This window comes from Thermobia domestica, unplaced genomic scaffold (genome assembly GCF_964235325.1).
Source record: "Thermobia domestica unplaced genomic scaffold, izTheDome1.hap1.1 HAP1_SCAFFOLD_1634, whole genome shotgun sequence".
NCBI lineage: Eukaryota > Metazoa > Arthropoda > Insecta > Zygentoma > Lepismatidae > Thermobia > Thermobia domestica.
In genome coordinates this window covers 1-25652 of record NW_027657344.1, presented here as the reverse complement: position 1 = coordinate 25652, position 25652 = coordinate 1, and the positions used below count along the sequence as shown (strand labels likewise).

The 25652-nt window shown below is 34.5% G+C and overlaps 1 protein-coding gene across 1 annotated transcript; it reads right to left on the bottom strand.

Moving 5' to 3' along the window:
• Nucleotides 1-9756: 9756 nt before the first annotated feature.
• Nucleotides 9757-25361, bottom strand: LOC145677932 (protein PALS1-like; the record flags this gene model as incomplete). Its single annotated transcript, XM_081748180.1, has 5 exons — nt 9757-10127; nt 14372-14536; nt 17979-18139; nt 20645-20844; nt 25119-25361. Coding segments are annotated over 5 exons (1125 nt in total), but the record flags the coding sequence as incomplete, so codon positions are not given.
• Between the last annotated feature and the right edge of the window lie 291 nt (nt 25362-25652).

The window sequence follows — 25652 nt, the reverse complement described above, 5'->3', positions numbered from 1 at the left end:
CTACAAACTTCAAATTTTTAGAGAAGGAACTTCATAACATATCGAAGGCAACAGTCTGTGCCGATTTTTATTTAGAATTTTCTTCATTGTTGAAACTGTTCCATTGTTAAAGGTTTGGACATCCATTTCAACAATGAAGAAAATTCTACATAATATATCGGTACGGATTGTTGCCTTCGATAGGTTATGAAGTTCCTTCTCTAAAAATTTGAAGTCTGTAGGTTGAAATTTATAAGAGATATCGTGAATTTTCGTGAAAGGTAAAAAAAATACATGAGATAAGAAGACTGTAGTGGCATCTTCTAAACTTGTCCCTTTAAACCAACCTTAAGAGGAAATTACGGGAATTCACAAGATGACTGCTATTTATATAAAGGCTCATTATGAAGCATGACACAAGCAGTTTAAATGCAGGTAGTCAAACAATGATTAAATTTTGAGTCAATTTCTGACCTTCCTCATTCAGATTGGCTGGTCGGCTTCAACTTTTGTCCGTTTCTGCATTGAGGCTAACCTCAGAAGTGGACCTAAAAATTTAGTATGGGATCCGACCCACAATAATCCAAAAATCGAACCCGGCTCTCCCGCACCGAGGATTCTGAGCTAACAATATAATTACAAATGAGCTCTCTTCTTTCAACAATTGATAACTGCATGATCAGGAAAGTGTAAAGGTTAATCACAGAGGCTGGCTCGAGATCTCTGCGTGAATTGTTTCAATGAAAATTAGTTTAATATCTCCATACATAATTATCATTCTGACCATCTTCACTTACGCATATTGCCTGCCACATGTACAGACTTTTCAAAAAAAGATAAAAAATCACATTTGTTTATCTTGTACTTATCACTTCATAAAAATGTATATGGCTGTACCTTATCATTTGGGATAAAGTTTCGATCATTACTTCAATCTGATATTACATTAAAAACAAAAGCTGTTATCACCCTTCACAGTTCTTTCTCACAAAAAGCAAACGATCAACAGGAAAGGTTCTGTTGACGATATTCTGAGATTGGGACGGTTTAATGACTGTTTATACCTAAACGTAGCATGTTTGCTAAGGCTGAAAGGCTACGAATCGTTCACAATACTGCTTCAGTTCACAATTTTAAAATTACAAGGATGCAAACGCGGACATTTATGGAGATGAAAGCAGTCCTATTTGGTCTACTCATCCTATCGTGCACCTTCAGACTCCTTGTCATTAGCTGCAAAATGCTTTCTTCAGAGACTTCACTGACGACACTTTTCCCAGTAAGGAAATTACTACTACAAAACCAACCTGATTGCTACACCTATCGATGGGAAAATTTGTACCTTTATAAGTTGCTATGCAGGAAAGGAGTAAAACGGGGTAACATACCTGCAGATAATATCATGCGAGTGTTTTAAGAGATTTGTCAACATTATGCGGGTGATTTAACATGAAACCTAAGCTTGAGCGATTTATGGATAAAGAATCGAACTTACTATCAGTTTCAGGACGGAAAACTGCGCGCGCGAGAGAGAGAAAGAGAATGTTGTCTACTACCTCCTTTATGACCTCCCGTTTTCGGCTGGGTTAGGTTAGATTATTTAGAATTTAGCGTCCCGTTCAACACCAAGGTTATATGAGACATGGACTCCAGCTTAGCATGGAATCCGCAAATAAGCTTCCACCAATAATTGAACCAGGGTCTCCCGTGATCAAGAACCAATAGCTCCGTCTGTTTCTCAAACTGCTCGTAGTTAACATTTGATTAAGATACCCCATTCCTTTGTCTATATTTTCGACATACACACTTTCCTACACAGAAGGTTGATCGGTTTATATCCCGATTGATGTCGCAAAGCTACTGTCACCTGTGTGGTTGAGACAGAGTCATGAAACCGTCATAGTTATCAGCTTTCAGATGCCGGAGTATTGTGTTAATGATAGTGAAATGCCATCGAAAATGAACATTTATTGAGAAGGTCACACAATGGGTCTTTTTCACGCTAATTTTCTGTACAACCGGATAGAAGAACAGTATCGGGAAAAGGGTTTAATCATCGGGAGGACCATGAAATTTTTAGTTTAACGTTCCACGTTTATTTATCGAGGCTAAGGGAAACTGTAATTATTATAAGGAATGAAATGGTGGAATGAAGAAAGTGGGAGGAAACAGGAGAACCCCGAGAAAACAAACGTACACGGCTTTTGCCACAACAGCGCTCTACCGTGGTCCTGGTCCACATCTAAAGATACGGTATCAAGGCAAACACAGACTGACTCATCCAGAAACATTCGACACCGAAAGGGGCCTCATTGGAGGTTATCAGCGATACATTCACCAACAAGAGGGACCTCTTTCTTGGTTATCAGAGAAAATGTTGCCAGAGGTACTTTGTGAAATTCGTCGACTGGTAGGCTAGGAAACCTCAAAGTAATATGACAAAGATATTAAGTCTGGGGCAGTCTACTGTCAGCCATGTCCTTTGCCGCAATCTTGGTCTATGGTGCAAACATACGGACCGGGTTCACAACTCCTGCTTACCACATTGCTGAACATAAGGCAAATTGTATGAAATACATTTGACGGGGACAAGATGTTAGACTGCTGTCACACTGGATAAGGCCTACATTTATCTCACATGACTTCGTCCTGTGACATCTCTTGCAAGGGTCGAATCGAGTGTTATCGCCTGTGTCGAGGTTTCCCCACAAAGAATTATGATTGTCACTAGATATGGTTACGAGAAGAAGTTGGCAATATGTAAGATAGACAAAAACATGAAAGTGAATGTTGTCTAGTTAAAGGAATCCATCAAGACCCTAATCTATACCTTGTTTATATGGAACTAACAGAAAATAGGTGTGGATCCACATGGACGAAGCGTCCAGTCATACTGCCAAGATACTTCTCGGGTTTTATCATAACAGAACAAGAAACTGAAATCCGTGTCATTCTCTGTCACATTCCTGTAAAATGTCCCTGATGCCAGCTCATTGGATTTCTCTACACTTGGTCTACTAAAACAACATTTTATATCATGTCATCACTGTTATATGGTAAACCTGCAGGGAAGAATAGGATGAAATTCCTATGCCTGTGCTCCAACAGTTTGCTGCAGTGGATTTTGCTATGTCTGGCAATAGGCCATAATGTTGATGGTCTGATTGAACACAACTGACAGTCGGACAATAACTCAACTAACTTTCTGTACATATACACCAGCAGCAGCGTAACAGTCCTCCTTTGAGAAATAAATTTGGTCACTGCAGTGTAAGTCACGCTCTTTATATTTGGTTCTGGCAAGTTCGATACGCGTAAAAGTTTTAACAAAATGAAATTCAGTTCAAACGAGACCAGTCTTTCGAAACATTTCTGTCAGCTGCATTGACTAATTTGTTGTACCATAAGTAATAATAACTAAATTCCCTCCAAAATGGAAAACTCCGAACTTGTGTGGAAAGGGACAGAAAATGAACGATATAACTTAATCACACTAGATATTTCACAGTGGGACCTAGGGATGACACTTAACTAAAGTATTCGTTGAAAAGCCCGTTCATCGCACGAGAAAAAATAAGTTTTAGGAAAATATTTAAGAAGACAAATTTGAACCCCCCTTTTTTCCATATTTTAATCGAAGTGAAATAAAAGTCCAGCTCGACACAAGTGCTAACCGTGTTTAAAAGTTCATTTCTAACGGTTCAGCCGCTTCCTCACACTGTACATTTTGTAAATATAAAATCGAGAATTAAAATATCATAGAAATCTCTCTCTCCCCCTCCTTAGAAACAGAATTTTCGAAAACTCGGGGACATGTGTTCAGGTATTGTTAATGAGAAGTTTATGTGGCGAGTGTCATATCCTTAATATGAGATTCTCTATATGTAGAACATTTTGAATCCCCTCCTCTCTCTTTAGGATATGCATTTAAAACGCTCGCGGACAGTGCTATGTTCAAAAATCCATTTTAAATGGATCAGCAGTTTCTCCGTAGTGCTGTAACAGACAACGTCGATTTACAACCTTTATCAGAAAAATCACACTTTTTTTTTTTTTTTAATTTTTTATTTCTGAGTTTGCAGTACTAAACAGGAACAAATGTTTTTATTACTTCGTATGTGTTCTTACTTGACATCACCTTGGCCATGTTCCTCTGCAAACTCATCAGATGGAAAGGCTGTACTTAGGAACACTGTTCGGGTTGTTGTCGCATTATGCAGTGGAAGCCTTAAGATGTTTGTGTTTACAAGAGATATGTTTATGTACATAGTTTTTATCGTGACGTTACGTTTCGTTCACCCTATTCGAGTTTAGTGTCCCACAATTATGCACTGAATATTCGCATTTTCTACTACCTTTCTTTTTCTTACATATGTCTTGACAATACTGAGTATCTTTTCAGTTTATTTACTTAAACTATAGTTAACATTTGCTAAAGAACTGAAATAGAGTTTTTTTTTTTTCAACTATTTAACATGTCAATAAATGTACAGGAGCTATGAAAATGAAACTAAACTCAGTATGGTTCATCATGCAAGAATAATATTGAGAATACCTAAACATAAACTTCAAAGCAGTAGCGAAGCAAAAGTGAAGGATTTCACTTATCCCGCACCGCTTCGCATATTATTATAGCTCCCTGAAGATGATGTAATGTAAGTCCACAGGTAGTATATACAGTCGCAATGATAATTTTCGTATATGTTAAGAAATGTTTGATCAACATGTAGAGGCCGTTCGTCACACCTGATCAACATATATAATATAGAGAGGCCGTTCGCAGCCACAGAAGCTTATTTTTACTTCTGATGTGATACAACCTATTCTAATACAGAGTTCATATGAAACGTAATTGGTGACCACGTTAAAAAAAGATAGGCTCTATACAGATCTAAATCATGCTGTTAACATTGATTTGATTTTGGTTAATAATTACACTTAATACAGATAAATTTTATTGAAAAGAAAAAATATAAAATGTTCAACGAAGTTAAAAATACATCATATATTGTTATGTATAGTTCGGAGATATCAGGAACACACCAAAACATGATTTGTATTGCCTTCTATAAACGAAAACTGAATACGATAGAGAAGATCTTCACTGTCACAACAGATGTGGCTAATTCAACCCACAAACAAAATTAACTGGCCAAAATTAGAATAGTATAAATTTAGTAAAATACCAACTAATGCCTTTAGAAAGATTTATATGAAGAAAAGTGCAGAGAGGCTCCTATTGAAGTTCGTGAAATCGAATGTGCTAGAAAGGGTAAACTAGAATTTTTCTTAATAAATATGCAAACTATTATTATTATTTGAAGGGGAAGGCGATGGAAGTTTTCTCATAATGTCTCCGATTTACTCAGGAAAATGGAAATTCTAGTTTTTCTTTTTATAAAATGTTCTCTCTATATATATGGCTTCTACAATAACGAAAATGCCTTTATAATATACAGTACTTACAAATCCTATATACAATCTGGAACAAGGTATCTTCATTGGTTTTCGAACTGCACTGCATTGTTCGTCTAAGGGAAGTTAGTTATGGAATCAAATGTACTACTGGTTTGCCTAACTATCTAATTAGCAGCTGAAAGTTATAATCTCGTCATAAGTGTTTCTTTGAGTTGACTAAATTTAAACTAACACTAAACCAATTTACCATGAACACTGAAAGCGTATTTTAGCATTATATTATGCTTACATCTCATTCTCCGTTCGAGAAACACTTTACAGTTTCAGAAAACATGAGTTTAGTTTGTAAAATTAAAGCCACGAACGGCCATTTTCGATATGATGTTAAGTTTAACACGATAGTGAAAGTGTTCATTATTCAGGAATTTTCTTCTTTATTGTTACATCGTGTTTGTATGTTTGAAATAGAAAAGTAGGGGATAATTGTTTTAACTTCCTCTTATGAATATTTGATCGACCTATGCATTCACATAAAATGTGTCTTGCCTTCATGAAACATGCCACTAGCTAAAATTTTAGCTAATGCACAAATTGTAAATGATAATTACATGGAGCAATATATAATCGTTAAATTTTCAGTACAGGTAGTAATATTAACATTTAAATTTTTACTCAATTTATTTTCAGAATACAGTAACTAAATGATTAACATTTGTGTTGCACTAAATAGTGGAACGTATTGATATTTTATTAAAATTAAAATGTTAAACAAAACTTCCAGGGAAAGATTATTTTATTTTTTTTTTTTTTAATTGCCAGTCTTATATCTCTGCTCTTGTCTCTCTAATTTTGTATTTCTATTCATAACTTAGTAGTTCGATGTCCACCAACAGTTCCGTCTCGTCAACAGGTAGTCAAACAGAACTACTTTTAAGTTTCTTCAGAACAGAAGACCAATATCATATTCTTATTGTTAAAAGAAAGAAAACAAAATTGGCAAACCGTAATGATAATTTTAAGACGACTATTACTAGAGCCTTTCTATTTGAACTGTGCCCTTGCTGGCGCTGCTGTCAATATGTGATTTCCCGTACCTCCCTCAAAAGAGGAGGGACAAGTTACTGCGGCCGAGATCTTTGAATTGTTGGATACAAAAGCGTTGCCACAATGAATTATTTCACGGACTTTACTGTGCTCTGTCTTGTTAGCCATTTTAAGTAGCGTACGATCTTCACTCGTCAAGACCAAACGACTGAATGACAAATTGGCAAAACAGCTGAGGTCATTTACTTCTTTTCGCTACGCAAAGGGAGGGTTTCATCCACCAGAGGGTGGTGGGGGTAGGGCCAAAGTATAGTTCGCATAGTTTTTCGAGGGCTCTACTTGATTTTCAGTTTCAGCACAAGTACCCCTATCTTCCTTTAGCTATCGTCCACCGAGCTCTTTAATGAATATGCACACCAATATAACTTCGCGGCACAATAATAATAATAATAATAATAATAATAATACAACTTTCAAACCATGCTATACGTAAGTGTTGGAAGTCAAAGAACGGTTTTGTCTGTGTCTACAGATATCAGAGCAAATACGGTAAAAAGAGTTTGAAATGAAGTTTTTTGCAATCCATTCAACGTCCCAGGAACATGTTCCATCTTTTCCGTTAACTCTATTCAAACCGGAAATAGTTCAAATTAGTCTGGTTTCAACGTTTATCGTCATAGAAGGCAACGTAACATGACTATCCCGAACACTACCAAAACCGAAAGTGGTTGAAATTTACTGCTGCCAGTTTCAATACTGACTTCCATATAACAAGAAGTGAGTTTCGTTCCCAATTGTGAAACTGCGGTAACTTCCAAACTATGGGAATTCAATACTCAAACTTCAAGTAGTATTAACTATAGGTTACAACAGATTAACAACATCAAAAAACGAACCTGTTCTTCTGACGCGGAATCCATACTAAGAACTCATTACTCGCTATGCCCTACTATCTTCGTTCTATTGCAACAAAGGCTGAAACCGGGAATGATTAATTCTAATCACTTTGGGATTCAATACACGGTTAAGGGAGATTAAACCTATTCTTGAGAAGCTGAATCGATTCCAAAAGAACTGCATCTCGATATCTTTTCCAATTGCTCTAAGAAAAACAGTACTGAAACCGGTAGTAGTAAATTACAGCCACTTCCGGTTTTGGTAAAGTGTTGCGGGTTGCGATAGTATCTTGTCTTGACATCCTGAATAGATTGTAGAAAACAGATTGTTGTTATACATTACCATTTCTGTTCTATGGCGATAAAAGTTGAAACTGGAAATGGATAATCTGAGCTACTTCCGGTTTGCATAGAGGATTACTGGAGAAGACGGAACCTATTCTTGGGAAGCTGAACCAACTGCAAGAAACCACATGTCGATCTCTCTTAGTTTTTCTTTTATGAAAATCAGTATTGAAACCGGAAGTAGTAAATTCGAACCATTTTCGTTTTGGTAGATTATTCGGGATAGTCATGGTACGTTACCTTCAGACGCCGAATCGTTCGCAAAAAGCAGATTCTCGCTATTTGTTACCGTTTCCCTTCTATAGTAATAAACGTTGAAACCGAAAATTGCTAATTTGGACCACTTCAGGTATGAATAGAGTAACAGAAAAGATGGAACCTACTCTTTGGACACTGAATTGATTGCAAAACCATATTTTATATATATATATCGATCTCTCTTACCGTTTTTGCTCTGTACAAATCACTATTGAAACCGGAATATTAAATCTGAACCACTGCCGGTTCCGGTAGCGTGTCCGAGATATTCATGGTATTTTGCTTTGAGACGCTGAATCTTGAAAAAACTTCACTATCTGTTATTGTTTCCCTTTTATGGCGATACTCGGAAATCGGAAACTACTAATTTGAACCACTTCCGATTTGAACAGATATAACGGAGGAGGTGACACCTACCCTTAGAACTCTGAATCGATTGCAAAAAAAGTCGATATCTCTTACCATTTTTTCTATGAGACATGTCGACAGGCAGATGGCCGGACGGATGGGCATCTGCTAGACTTCTATGAGACTTCTAATGCAAAGTATAGTTTGGAAGTCTAAAAAGCCACTAGTTCCTATTAGAAATCATACATTGTTTCACGAATATCTATATTATCTTAATAACTAAAAGGCAGAACAGATTATTTTTACGAGTAAAACATGCCATTATTATTTATCTATTTTTATTTTATTTATGCTATTTCAAGCTTCTTTTGGTTTCATTCTATTGTGCTGGCTCTATATCCTTATTCAAAATAATACAAGGGCTGTCACGGGAAGGCAAGGAAGAATATAAAGGTTCGAACACACAACTTAATTTAATATCCTATTCAAAAGGTTTCTTTATTTTCCCAAGTTTCAAAAGTGGAGAGCGGGACCAGACAACTTAGATCTGAGTTTTCATAGTGGTCTAGTAAGCAACGAATTGATAAATAACGTAGTGAGTGTCTAGACTTCTTTCATCTTCTAATGTAAGTACAAGCCTGCTATAAACCCCACATTCTGCGCTGTCCTTTATTTTTCAGTTATTTTGAAAATTGCAATAGAAGAAATTGTACAATTCTTTTGTTTGATAAATACTATATAAATAGTAACAGGTTTCTTTTCCCGATTTAGAATTTAAGAAAGGAAGAAAGAATAATGGAACTTTTCAAGTGTAATCAATTTAAATCGTTCCTTTCATTAAAAATCCTTTTTATGAAATTTCTTCTCTTTCTTTTTGAAAACTTCACTTAGCACCACTGCAGTGGAAATGAGAGCACGTATAGGCTAGTACTGCCTCTGCAAAAGCTAAATGTGATGGAATTTCTAAAAGTCATGATTACATATTATATATATATATATATATATATATATATATATATATATATATATAAAAGAGCCGAATTTAAACCACGTCTACCGTATAAAATTTAAAATTTCAATGGATGAGTAACTTAGATCTATTACGTATTTACTTAAAAATGAAACAAGCACCTTGAAGTTCAAATTCATGTAACACAATAACAACCATTTTACTATGAATAAAAGATTAATAGACCTTCAAGAAACTATAAGCAGAGAAGGGGCAGAAATTAACATATTAAGACCATGTAATATCATGTTACATTAACTTACCTCAACGATAACACTATCTGAATGAGACAAATGTACTTATAGACGATTACCTGTCGTTCTACATACATTATATTTGACGAGTTGCAGACGAACCTACTAAAATACACTTAATACTTACTACATATGAAAATCAAACACCGCAATTCAATTTGCACTACACACAATCACAAACTTCCTTTTAATTATGGCACTGCACATTTTTAGCACAAAACTAGAAACTGGCGCCATTTTTTTTTTTTTTTTCACCTCTCACCTTAAATGTCTCTCCGTTTCGTAATTTCTTCTGCCGCAACTTTTCTAACGACGGTGGCGCTACAAACACTACGTAAGGTTTTAAATCCGAGTTCCTCAATATTTTCAGTGACTGTGGATGGAGGTTAAGAACACATATTTTACCAGAATTCACTACAGTCCGAATTGCGTCTAAACTTGTACCATAATATGCTTTTTCGTATTCACCATGTTCAACGAATTTTCGAGATAAAATGTCCGCTTCAAACTGAGCACGAGAAATAAAATGATAATCTTGTCCATCAACTTCCCCGTCTTTCCTCGGTCTACTTGTATCTGGAAAAAAAAATCAGAATTCTATTAACTTTTTATTTTATACTAAGCACAATGTGAACATGAAATATTAAAACAATATCAGAAACAGATTGCTTATTAAAAAAAGATATTTTTTTAAAAAAACTTCATTATCACCAGAGTGACGAATCTCGCCGGCCATTAAGAATTGACAAACTCTGCGTTATTACGCTAACAGGTGCTAATTTTTGTCTTTGGAAACATTTAAAATGAATATACAAAATTACAGAATATTGTGAAATTACTGATAGATACTATGAGTTGTATCTTTTAATATATAACCACAATATTATAGAATATTTTACTAACTTAGTGTTGTGTGTCATGGTGCGTTATCTCGTCATCATACTCTCTGAAGTTTATAGCACTTGTAATAAATTGTAGATATGATTCTTACTTTAAAAATTCTACTAATTATTCATTTATATAAGCTAATAGATAATGAAAACAAACTTCTATCTCCCACTACGCCACTGCAAAAAGTGAGAACAAGCTGCTGATCATATCATGGTGGAAAACTGTTTTAAAGATACAGAATCGTGTGAAAACTAAATTTCCACTCCGTCATTGCTCTTCTTTCACCATAACAACTAACAATAATAACTGTATTTATTATTATTATTATTTATGTATTAGAGATTTGATATTTATATTTTTTTAAGTGGAATTACTAGAAATTAAGAACTCAATCGTCACAACGTTAATTTCAATGATTGCTTACTTTTAGGAGCTGGGGAGGTTGTAAGGCGTAGAGATTCTAGAATTGCTGTAAATTTTAAAGAAGGTTATATAGGTCCTATTATTTGTCTCAAATTGTAGTGTTTATTCATTTGTAGCTTATTACGTACTTAGTTCTTAGTGAAGCCAGAATTAATCATATCTCGTATTTTAAAAGAAAAAAAATGTTAAAATGTCAGTTCGTTAGATGGTCACACGGAATAACGTTATTCTCCTTCTAATCATATGAAATTGAGCCGTTTCATGTGGCGCTTTGACACTACACATACACAGATTGTATTTGCTTTTCAATTGCACATTAAGATCAAATTATAGAATGAAAATAGAAAGTACCCTGCCATATCTCAACGCTGTCATCATTTTATCAATCCAATATTATGTTACAAAATCCGACTATGAATTAAATAATAAACGTTCAATGAAACTTACAAGTAAGAGAGGATTCCTTATTTCACTAATATAGATTAATGTAATACAGTGTTTTATAATTTGTAGTGCAATTATGAAAATTATAATTAATTCTTTCGACATATTCTGATACATTTTATACCTCCATGTGCGAGAGTTTATGGTGGAATAGGAACGCGTGCGTAGTAGGAGAGAAATGTTGTTTTGATCCCCTAATCAGCGTATCTGAAGTGAATGATAAAGAAATTTCAAGTCTATCGCAGGGTAAGGAAGCACACTGTTGTTTTCTTTTATTTATTTCCACAAGAATATCTCGATTATCGTGGTTATTATTGCCACGAAAAATACCACAATAATTAAATCGGTAACAATTATAAAAAATAGGTGGTCATAACCAAGGATTTTTCAAATTAATAATTTAATTTTATAAGACATACAAGATAAGAAGGAAGTATGTTACATGTGTTAAGTTAAAAATATGAAAAGTTCATTTAGGAAAATAAGACTACTCTTTAGCCTGAGTACATACGTCGTACATAATTATTCTTTCTTGGATAAAAATTGTACTGTCTATTGAAATTAGTTCTTCGTATAAAAATCGTTGGCAACTACGGCTACCATTCGTCTGACTTTCGTCTGTTCTGCTTTTCGTAATTTTTCACCATGCCCGGTAAGGATTGAAATTATTTATGAATTGTCGGGATTAAACAGGTAAGTACTTGTTTTGTCTTAAAAAACACGTCAGGTAAGTAGTTGAATATATAATATACATTATGACTTCATTGACACTGGCCCTGGCATGATACATATTTCTAATGTAGATCAAAATCTAACTCTTGACGAGCTGTGAAACATGAAGTAAACTTTTCATAATTTGTTAATTTTATTTTGCAATTCCAAGCAGCGACTGAAAGAGTGTTTTCTCTAATCAGCGTGCAGTGAACAAATGAAAGAACTCTATTAATACGATCAGTTAAAATGATCAGTATAGCAAATATAAAACAATTTCAAACACATCATTTATTGTTGCGTTTGTTGAAGTTTAGCGTTCTCTTTTACTACCGAGGCTATAATGAGACGTGGACCTACAGTTTAAAGGTGGGATCCAAACCACCATAATGAGTTCAAATTTCAATACTGTCCAAATGAGTATCGAACCCTCGATCCCGTGCATCAAATGCGCAAGAATAAACCGCATTTCTTCGGTCAAAAGCGAGGGACGGACGAATTATTCTATTCCTGTAACCAACACACCTTCAACATCGTCAGTACAATTGTAGCGTTAGAAGTTTTTACTAATCACTAGAAAAGTCTGGCATTTTAATGGAAAGTCAGGCATTTTTTGAAAGAATGTCTAGCCTTTCATTAGGTAACCATTAGGAACAGATATAATTTTAAATTTCCTGACGAACTTTAAATTTCACTTTTGCGTACAATTTTAGGTGATAATCGTCAGATAAAACCACGAGCTACAAAAGTGTTGACAAAACTAAAGGCAATGCTGGTTGCATATATGGAAGGGTACATCTCGAGACCGCGTTAATTTCAATTTGGAGCAATATAATTAGAATTTTGCTATCAAATTACAAACCGCGATAACCAAGGTATTCCGTTATCTTATTGAATAACGGTATACTGTTTAGTCTCATGCAAATATGCTTTTCTAAAAATTCAATATATTTTTGTAATACATACTGCATGATATAACCAATATCGTTCCATACATACTGAAGAGCAGAGTTGAAAAAAAATCATTTTTTTTAAAACAAATTTTGTTTTTATTTTATTTATTTAAGTAACTTTTTTATACGGAGTGCAATTTAAATTATATTCCTTTTTGAACCTACGTGTGTTTCAGGTTTCTTTTATCATGTGGTGTTAGAATAAAAACGAAATCGTAGGTTTCTAATATTTGTTGTTTTTTCTTAGGTGACAGTTACTCGCTAGCAATACATTATTGTTCCTTCAACATATAAGAGAGGGCGGTCACAGTTCATTTTGCAATAATTGGACGAAAGAAAGATAATTATGATACTCTTAATACGTATTTCTTTTCAAGCACCTTAATCAATAAAGAACAAAAGTAAAATATGCACATATAGAATATGCTACCATCTTGGAAACTACAGAAATTTTGCATCGCGCTGCACATCGAGTATATATCCTTCTTAAAAGTGTTTTTTAATAAATTGCATACAATTCTTTTATACTCCTTTCATCATACTTTCTCATAATGAACATTAGCATTCTTTGCTTTAAAACTGAAAATAATTCAACGTAAATTTGCATATCAGCATAAATTATATATGAATATAAATATTCGGTTTATAGATTTCAAGTTATCTGACCCAATAGGACAAAAATAATACCGTAATATGTAAGATCTTCTAGTAGTAAGATGTTTCTAATCAAGAATGGCCTTTTGTTTTCAAATATTGTTTTTAATCCTTTTTCCTGTTGGGAAAAAATAACATAGAAATTTTCCTCTTTTCCCTTTAAAAGTAGAATTCTTGAAAACGCTGAGACAGTTTTCGAGTTATTTTTAATGAAGAGTTTATATACAAAGTTGAGACACACTATTTTTGTCATATATTTTGATTTTTCGTTAAGATACGCATTTTAATCAAAGTGACATACGCACTATCACAACATGCACAATTCTGAACTAAATTTCTAAATATTGAATGTTAAAAGGATTCAAGCTTTCTTCTCAAGTATTCTGTTCAATATGAAATTATTAAATCAGTACAATGTCAAACCTTTTGGCCCATTATCTGTAAACTAAAGAATGACATAATTTGTTTAAACTTATTAAAATTCTACCATCAACAGACTAAGAAGCAAGTTTTAGACACATTCGATTAGGTCCCAGACAGAAATATCGCATTTTATTTCTATTTTAAACAAAAATTAATTTGACTTAAATCATAATTAAAAGACTAATTCGATTTAAATCGTGATTTAATCAACCCTGCTCTTCACGAAAGAAAACTACACTACACTTAAATTGGTACACCAGAATGCTATTAATAAAATGAATTATATCGAAGGGAAAATACACACTTAAGATAAACACTTACGAGGTATAGCTGCCGCAAAGCGATCTGAATCCTCCATGAGCCTTTGTCGAAGTTCATGTCGGCCTATGTTTGGAGGTCCAATAAGTACAATTGGCCGCTTATGATTTGCTCGTGGATAATACAGTGCTACTTCCTCATATGTAAGGATTTCTTCCGCATCATACTCTGTAGAAGACAAAAGCATACAATCAGTGTCTTTTTAATAAACTTTACAGTTTTGTACAAACAGACTGTTTCATAAACTATTTACACAACTGTAAGTTCCCCAACTGCGGGAACATTTCGTCCATCATTGATTTTATACGCCAATTTTTATTCAAACTATTTTGAGAAAATTTCGCTAAGTACAGATCTCACGTTCGAAGATCCATCACTCGGAACTCACAGTTTGAATCTAACATTTCACATGCTTAAGTCATACATGATCCAGATCGAGTGAGTTCGATCGAAAAAAAAAAAAAAAAAAAAGGGGGGGGGGGGGGATTAAAATTCTTTCATGAAACTTACGAACATAAAAAGTATATATTTTAGTTTTAAAAGATCAGTTTAAAGTGTTTGGTGTATCCTTCCTCTGTAACATATTTTTCTTTAACATTTCCTTCTATTTCACAATTTTTAATTTTTTTTTATTTTTTATTTATTTATTTATTTATTTTTTTCATCATCGCTTTGGCCCACCAACCTGTTTCAGTGTTTGTTACGTTCTTGAACAACTACAGTCTGTTTATACTCCTTAGTACTATTTACATTCACTTCTTTTAATGATTTACAATGTTATTACATAATGATCGACGAAAATGTTCTTTTTCCTAACCCTTTACACAGATATTATATCTAATCAAAAGGTACACTCATGTCCAAAATGATTGTGGCATATCTATAACTGTCTTCTTGTAAGTATATGATTCGATAATGATTTTGCAGGGTACTTTTAATACTGATACTAAGTGTGTAATCGGAAAATGTATATTTGTGGTAAATTTCATAGGAAAAGAATTATAAATACGAAAATTAGAGTGAGTAAAACAAAATGTTGCTAAATGGACAAGAAAGTTTTATTTTCGTTTTATTGTTCTCATTTACTGCTCTTTTGACATGAAATTTGCTACATACATGTCTTTGCCGATTATACACATAGTAACATTATAAGAAATACCGGACGAATTCATTATCAAATTATATTCCTACAACATATTTATAGACATGCGACAATAATTTTGGACATGAGTGTACATTATGCTTTATTTTTTCCTCTTCAAGTGTCAAACTAACTAAAACGTTAAGATTTGTAGAATAGGAGGAAATAAACCATTCATTCAACCCAATGTAACAGCGCAGAGAAAAACTTCAGAAAAACACTAACCGATTAAGAGATCTCAGGATTCGAACACATTATCCCGTTCATGAAAGCCTTAATCCTACACTGCTATAAGCCTCCCCTATCTTCCTAACTGGAGTTCTTAACCGAATTTCAGTTAGTTGTTCCTACCTCTTAATTTGTTATTAGAGGGGGAAAATATATAAAACTCACACACACAGAAAACTCAAACAATACAATAAACTAAAAGAGTTTATCTAAACCAAAATACTAGGAAAGATATATATATAAAAATAGAATAAACAAAGAATGAACAGATAAATAAACATTTCCAGATATACGAGAGAAAAAAATTGGAAATGATACGGTCTAGTATCATAAACTAATTCCATAACAGTTCAACAAAGACTCAGTATTAACAGAAACTTAGCTTTAATTCCTATTCAATGGCACTTTTGGTTCAGAAAGCAAGAAAATATTAATAAAATAAAGTAATTAAACGTATTTTAATGTTTGTTAGTTGAAAATCAGAAAAATATGCCAAGCAAATAATAATAATAATAAAATTAAATAAATAAATAATATTTTAAAGACAACCTAGATTTCGTTATAGAAAGTACTGTAACGTAACACAAAATGTGAAGGTAATAAATCCATCAAATAATGGATTGCGGCACTTATGTAATATCCTTGCGAAAGAGTTTCCAATCTATTGTACTTAATTTATGATTCATAAATCAAAATACAATCTTCAAAAGTAGTGACCCGTACTAGGAATAATACGTGATTTATTAAGAGCTCGCTACTGATTACTGATGTTATTACAAGTCACGCTTTTGTTTCATGAATACAGAAAATTTAAAAAGTATTTCTGTTTCTATCCAAGGTTCCCTTAATGGAACCCTATTAAATAATAATATTTGGAGATCACGAATTCCTTGACTTTCCCAGGTTACGATTTACAAATTTCAAGTTCAAGATATAATGTTAAAAAAGAATTAAATTTTTCCCGACCAGACGGATCCTCATCTACTTTGCATGTACATGTATATAGTGTGTACGTAGATAGGGAAGTTTTAGGAAACAAACTAATTTATTTTATAAAATATCCCCTAGCAAATGGCTGGGAGAGGTAAAAATGAAATGGATTTTAAGAAGTAAAAATCCATTCGTAAAATTCACTGTTGTAAGTTTCTTCAGCTTTTCATGAAATGTCTTTACTTTTCCACAACATTTTACGTGTAAGCTAAATTCCCTGATTTTTCTGGGTATTCCAGATTTTACAGGTCGGTGGGAACCCACTTGTCTTTTCCAAATTTATTATTATTCATAGCTAAAGCTCATTGTCTAGTATTAAATCAAACGGCCACGCTGAATTGTGTGTTAATCACGGTCAGTACTGTAAAACGTTATTTTTTCCTAATCTCTGTTAGGATTTGGCTTTCTAGTACAATAGGAAGTCATAGTATCTCTTTATTGAAGGACTGAGATGTGCCAGTGAATAAACTGTTACATGAAATTTCTAGCTGAACGTCACAAGGCTAACGGATGAATAAATGAAAGTGAGTAATTGTCAAATAATTGGCGGAATGAGAATGTGAGAGGAAACAACCTCAAGAAGACCCTCAAACACGACGATGCCCCTCACAAACTCGTATGACCTGGAATCGAACCAGAGACCCTCGCACCAGAGGTGAGCACTACTACTGAGCCACCATATCCGTCCCTTCCCTCCTCCTGCAGATAAACAAGTATGCAATGAAGTTCAGTGCGTAGTATCTATAATCTAACTGGCAGTATATCTGCGTAGGCATACATTTTTTTTTTCTTTTTCATAATCGGGAGGTTCTAGGTTCAAAAACTCCGCTGTTGGTCACTGGCTGAGATTTTCTCAGAAATTTCCTCACTATTATGAGGCAAATGCCACAGGAGAATACATTTAAACAGAGCCCAGGCTGACCTCCTTCCAATTCCTTGTACGATTGATGCTTGTCAATGATCTTGGTGTAAATTCGCTTCGCAAGCTATATCTGGAAGTTTGTTAAATAAATCAATCTACTCCAGCGAAACTATTTATTGTGTTTCATATGTCCTTTCGAAAAACAAATGAAAAGAACTTGTTTTTCCTATCCCTGCTCCACTCGCTTAGTGCCTTCATCAACTCTAAAGTGATCTAGTGTCTGTTTCGGCAGAACACTTATAGATCAAACCTTGTGCTTTTGTGTTACATTTCCCAAATTTAAAAGAATAAAAGATAAAAAAAAGCTTGCGGTTATGGCAGTTACTCACCTGTATTTATCTTATACTCACCATCACTGTACGATGCGTTATAAGGTACTTTCTTTTTCTTTTTCTTCGGATTCTTTTTGGCACATAATAAAGTACCTCCCTTCTTTGTTTTCTCTTTGGCAGTTTTATCTCCAACAATACTTTGTTTCATGGCTTCTCGTCTGAAAGAATTTCCACAATGAAATTAATAACACAATACAAAAAGACATTCCTAAAACTTGACTTGCCCCAAATTAGTTTCAACTACTACAATTTAAATTATAACTTAATAGAAAAACCACAAAATTTTTGTAACACCTTAACGAAGAATGAGCTTACCGAACTAAGTTTCGTCTTTCTAGAATGAACCGCTTACAGAAAATTACCAGAATGTTCTTAAATGCTCTTCCTGGATTCACAACTTATCTTTAGAATAAAAAAGATGGAAAGGATGAGAAACGAGTATCATGACTAATTTTCTGTTTTTGATGCTATCAATTATTTGCAGCGGCAATCTACCGTTATATTTTGACTGAACATATATATATATACAGTATTTACTCGAATACAAATACCCCATTGTTTTTCACAATGTAGGGCTGAATTCTTTGAGGGGTGCTTTATAATCGCGTAATACGTTTTTGGACAAACAGAAATACCGGTAGATCTCAGTAGACGAGTTTTAATTCTTGTTCATAATAAACTGTAAACAATAACAACGATTCGAGAATTTTGGCAATGTAAAGTTGGATGTTAAGTTTTCAGTTCATAACATGCATAGTACTTTTTAGGATGGATAAAGGCACTGGATAAATTCTACATGGAAAGTTTCTGTCATGTCACTGCTTTTGAAGTCACTGATAAACTGTTAGTAGGATAATCACGTAACATTCTTGTAGTGATGTTATACGACACTGCTTACATCCGCAAAATAAACGGATTCTTGATACAAATTTCAGAGAGCAGCTTGCATTCGAGTAAACGCAATATATGTTACAGTAAGCATGGATTAATACACAGAAACCGGATCTCTGACCTGATGAATCGGGAATATCTCGTTCTCTGGGCGAATGCTCCGCCAATTGAGCTATCACAACGGAATCAGTTTGTTTCTGATGTGATAGTCTTTTTTCTTTAAGCCCCAACTAACTAGTAACCATCTCGCAATTATTGTGGAAAGGCAATCCACAACGATACATGTTGTTTGAGCCATAATCCTACTGGTATGCCAGAATATTACTTAAATAATAGAAAATTATCACATCAAAAACAGAAAACTGGTTCTGTTGCTGCTGGTAGCTGAATTGGCGAAGCCATCAAGCAAGAGATTTCCGATTCGTCAAGTCAGAGATCCGGTTTTTGTGTATAATTTCACGCTTACTGAAATTAAGTGTATATATAATACAGTTATGAATTAGCTAAAAAAATAAATAAATAAATAAATAAAATAAAATAAAATAAATAAAAAGATCAAGCTGTTTTCGATCTAATGCTCTTAAATTTACAACTTACTCCTGAAATATTACTGTATTTTCGTCACATCATCTTGCTTTAAAGTTTCTTTTCTGTACTTACAGTGCAAGGGTAACTTAGTCTACTAATCATAACTATTGGATCATCAAAATACTAACCTGTATCAACATCTTACATTAATTGTTTATTATATCTTCCTGTTGACTGTGCATTGTTATAGTTTTTTTGAAAACAGGCCCAAACGCTTCTATCCTTAAGAGTCAGTTGCAATGACCATCAAAATGAATGACTACGTACTTAATATTTGAAGTACGTATTATCTAAATAAAAATTAGGAATATTTTGAGTTTAATGTCCCACGATTATGCTTCGAGGCTAAGGAAGACTGTGATAACGATAATGAAGGAAATAGTGGAATGAAGGAAGTGGGAAGAAACGAGAGAATCCCAATAAAACTCATGTACACGGTGTTTGTCCACCACAAACGCCATTGGAGCGAGCTGAGATTGAATCAGGGACCCCACACACAGTAAGTTATCACTATCACCGTAGCCCCAATGATATCTTTAGTTTAAGGTTCCCCGATTCTGTTTTTTAGGCTAAAGGAGATGGATGGATGGTTAATAGAAATGAATGAACTTGAAGAATTGGTCACAAGACTTAGGATTGAACCAGTAATAATAATTAGAACCAAAGAAGAGTGCTGCACCGTGTCCCCCCTCCCCCGCACACACACAATTAACTCTTCAAGTGTACAGTGGTTAAAGTATCTTAATTTTCTCAAACTTTTCACTATCAACGAACGGTTTTTTTTTAAGGAGAGGAGGCGAGTGCTTTAAAAAAAATGAAAATGAAATGAAATCTTTATGAAGTTTTACGTCCCACGGTTATGCCGGTTGGGCTAAAGGAGACGGTGAAGATGAGAAATGAATGAAATGGTGGAATGAAGAAAGTGGGAGGAAACAGGAGAACCCCGAGAAAACCCACGAGCACGATGTTTGTCCACCACAAAGGCCACACGGCACGAGCTGGGATCGAACCAGGGACCCCAAGCACCGGAGATGAACGCTCTACCACTGAGCCACCGCGCCCCCAGGCGCAAGTGCTTATTGATATATATCTTGTGCGGCACGGTATAATTAAAGCAATACCCATTTTATCTCAAATAGATAATAATTCAATAGTTTTAGACGAGATAATAAATTAGTACTTACTGGTGCTGGAAGGATTTGCTTGGAATTAGACCAGCGAGAGTTTGGTCTTCTTCACCTTCTCGATATGCTTGCCACCAATTTGCATCGTCTTGGCAAATTACATGTAGCACATCACCCTTTTGGAAGCTAATGCCCAATTCCCTACATGGAATGTATAGATCATCCTCTGGATCGTAATCGAAATGGGCTTTCACGTGCATCTAAAATTAAAGAAGCAATGGACATGAAAACGCACCTGATAATACATTTTGAACTGTTATATTAAGAACAATTAGACAATTTACCGAGCCTTGTTTCATAAATAAATAATTATAAAAACGGGATATATATATTTAAATATTAATAAATCATATCTTTCAAGTACCTTCATGTTTGACATCTTCGACTTATTTTTTTGTAGCTGTGCTATTACTTCAAAGCTTACGGCATGATTGGTTTTAGCACATGCCAAATTTCCTAAGCTTATTTTAGAGTAGGCTCAGGAGAAAGTAGGAGTCCAGCTACCGGAAATTAAACTGAGAAAGTCAAAAGAAAGAACATTCTGATTTCTCAGATCCTTGTTACTCAAACAGAAATAGTACGTAGTAAAAATCTTAATAAAAACATTTAGAATATATAGACTCTTGAGAGCACAAATGTCGTATGTCCAACTTTTCTCAATACTGACTTTGTCAGCTATTTCGATAGCTTGATACCTGCTATGCCAGGTGCACAAATATCATATGTCTACTGTTAGTCGCAAAGCTCAAACTCTCTGCTTTGCTAGGGCACACTTATCATATAGAAACAGTCTCCTGAAAAATTTCGAAAACTAGACATATGACATTTGTGCTCTCAATATTTTTAAATGTTATTCAAAACAAGTTTTATAATTCTTCACAAACGTTTCTTTCCGTTGTTTACAGTTGCGCTGTTAGAATTCACTATATTGCGTAACTATCTACTTTTAGTATACACTAAAAAGAAGTTACTTCAAATTACATCAATTAAAGAAACTGATATTCCAAACGTGATATCGATATGTAAAATCTAATACAAATACAATCTAATATACAAATTGGTAAAGAAATATCGTAAGATATCTGAAGATGAGACGTTTTATAAACCAGCAAAGTTCTCGTCTTGCTAATATAAATAATAATAATAATAATAATAATAATAATAATAATAATAATAATAATAATAATATATTTGTTGTTGTTGTTCAGTGAAGTTTGCTTTCAACTTTAAATTCCATTATTATCTTTCAGTATGATGACAAAATTCTACACTAGAACACGAAAAGATATGAAGAAAAGCAAAAGATCCAGAGTATAATCAATATCACAGTTTAATAAAAATTCATTTTTGGATTTAACCTATAACCTAGAGACCTGCACGGGCCGAATTTTTCGGCCCGAGCCCAATCCGGCCCGAACGTACCTAGGCCCGGCCCAGCCCGGGCCCGAAAAGTTTCGGAGATTTTCGGCCCGAGCCCGGCCCGGCCCGATAAGTTTTTTAAAATTCTTGGCCCGAGCCCGGCCCGGGCCCGATAAATTATAAAATTTTTTGGGCCCGATCCCGGCCCGATAAATTTTTAAATAATTAGCTCGAGCCCCAATCTTTCTCAAAATTTAGTACTAAATTTGATCTAACCCTCAGAAACATTTCCTAAACTCTGGTTCACAACCTGACGCTTGCCTCCCGAATGGTACCATTGCCTCCTAGAACTTTGCCTATCACCGAGAGAACAAAAAGTCCATTCCCTATAACAAAAATCTAACTTAATTGATTTTTAGCATAAAGTGAAGATGGCAATATTGTTTAGCGACAGGCAAAACATTCCCATCCCTTCTTGTTATATTTTGAGTTCAGTGAAGGTCAAGGTCAGAGCTCAATTTACCGCAACTTGCATGCAATCATCTATAGTGAAAATGGAGCCGCTAAGCAACACAAACTGTAAATTGCTATTGCATTCTTTGTAACATTTTTCACGGACACACTTCTTCAACGTTTGACTTTATTCCAATTATCGTTTAACGAAAGTCAATAATTATTAAAGAATTGCAATTGATCGGCCCCAGCCTGGCCCGACCTAAAGAAAAATCAGTGTCGGCCCGCCCAAGCCCGGCCCGGCCCGTGCAGGTCTCTACTATAACCCCACAGCAAGCACATACTTTTGAACACAAGAAAAATAATGCTTCTTTCTCTGTGAGAGGTATCTGTCTCGTTTCTATCCGACTGATTGAAAAAAGCTAAGGTATTGATTAGAAAGGCTTCTCGAGCAAAAGATTAAATGCACTTTACGTTTCCGTTTATTCAAAGTTTGTCGTATTACCATCATAGTATTGAACACAAGAGTGCGTTCTCCTGTTCGTCTCAATTTCCTTACTACTGTAATAGAGGCCTCCACAATTTCAATGTTTCTGCTAGTCTAGCGTTCTTATTGCAACACTGAATAATAAATATGGTATTGTAAGTTCTCTTTTAACTTGTAGATTTGAAGTGTATAATAATCTAACGTAGTGCTATAAAAAAAAATGTTGAATTGATAACACTGTTAATCAAGTAGTATCGCAAAATATGTTATAAATTTTCTTTCCGTTGATAACTGCTTCGTACAAAATTTAGTTTATATATCGAGTGTTCTAAAAATGGCGCCCACAGACCACTATTCTACAAGTCATAATAAAGCTCTCTCTCTCTCTCATATTATATTATATGTATATATATATATACAGGGTGTTAATGAACTATACCGACAAACTGTAAGAGGTGATTCCTCACATCAAAGTAAGAGAAAAAGTTCATATGGACCTATCGCGAAAAGTACGTATTTTCAGAGCTAGGGCTGTCCAAAATCTCGAAAAAGCTAAATTTAACATGCCCTATTTCGAATTCCAGAAACTGTGGATGGTGGTCCTTATCAGTGTAAAGGAAGCCACACATACACAATCCAAAAGTGCACATTTCATTAATTTTTAATAGGCGTAGAAGGTATTCCCTACATGGTGTAATTCTTAGATATGCTCTCAATATAGTTTTCAGATATACCCTGATTTCAAGGAGGGTCCAAAGTAGGTAGGAGATAAGCCTTGACAACACTGGACATCCAATGCTTCGAAGGGAAGTCGAAAGTGTTAGGATCCGGCAGCTCCATTTGTTTTTGTGTTCAGAATAACGTGTGATGCGATGCATTTCGTCACGGTATATTTCACATTTTCTTCACTTATAAGCGTGAAACGAAATATCACAGCATGCGTTTTCCCGAGTATAAGAGACCATGCTGCTGACCTGCCTTAACACTTCCGACATCACGGCAAAGGATTCAGTGTTCAGTGGTATCAAGACTTATAGTTTGCCTACTTTGGACCAACCATAAAGTCAGAGCATATCTCAAAGTTCGGTTGATGGCATGTCTGGGAATTTCACATTGCAGGGAATACTCTGTACACCCATTGAAAATTAATGAAATGTGTACTTTTGGACTGCGTATGCATGACTTCCTTTACGCTGATAAGGACCACCATCCACAGTTTCTCGAATTCGAAATAGGGCCTCTTGAAATTTGGCTTCTTCGCGATATATATATATATATATATATATATATATATATATATATATATATATATATATATATATATATATATATATATCTTTTGGATCCTTGTCTGGAGACACGAATTGCACTATTTGGCAATGTCGTAAATAAAGAACCATAGAAATCTACTAATATATCAAATTGTTGCATCGATTCTTTCAAGATGGCAGCTAAAGTAGATATAGATTGATACTTGCATCACTTATTAATGTACCAATCGATTTAACTACTTGATGTATTTGTATTGATGCTAATAGTCCCAAGTTAATCTGCGACGTTGCCACATTGTGAAATTTTGATTCCCCATAGCGGCTGAAGGAGGCTCCAGAGGGCAAATATAACATTTTCGCTTTATTTTGGCCTATTGAATAGTGCTCTGTGGTCCGTGGAGGGAGGGGGGGGGGGCATTTTTGGAACACCTGATATATACATATTAAATCATTAGTCTTAAAAGTCACAAGAGCGTTTCAAGATAAATTGTTTACCCTATGCAGTATATTTCTTTTAGTGAAATGTGTAACTGTAATGCAATTATTATTATTATCACATACTCAGTTTCTATAGACACACGATCTATTGCTTAGAACTGCGGTCCGAACTACTACTGTTTTCCATTAGAGTCGGTGTCCCCATGATCTAACACGGAGAACCAAAGCACATGAACAGAAAGTACGTATATTGCACATTTGGAGATTAAGGGGCAATAAGGTAGTACTCAACAATAAGCTGAATAAAGTAACAGTACTTTTCGCAAAGGGTAGGAGGCAAAAGCCTTAGTTTTAGTCTCTCCTAGATGAATAAGCATTTAGCAGATCATAAATAAAACTAACAATTAACATCTAAGAATATATGTTTCAACTAAGTTCAAGATAAACATTAAGGTGAACTACTTACGACCGTGTCTCTTGTCGATTGTGAGGTCTTGTGATCGGAGCTTGGTACAATAAGGAAGGTTAGTGTGCCTGTCATTCCAGACAAGATATCACAGACGTCATTCACTGACTTTCCCCGCATCTCAATTCCGTTCACTTCCAATACCTCATCGCCCTCGTGAAGAAGCCCACTCCTCTCGGCTGCGCCTCCTTTCACTATGCGACCAATTATTACGGCCTGTCCATCATTTCGAACGGTTGCTCCCTGCGAATTAAAATTTATATTATATGTTTGGTATTTTCGATTTTGTAAATCAAACACATTAGCAAATGACAAAAAGCGAACGCACACTACAAATCGTATACACAACTGCTCAAATATAAAATTAAAATTAAATTGTTAATCTATACATACATACTGACACCATATATAACACTAACATATCTTCGTTGTATGCACTGAGAATGCAAAAACAATAAACAATCCAACTTCACTAATCTTCTGTATATGAGTAAATATAATTTCTTCAATATTCTGAATAAATACTATCAGCAT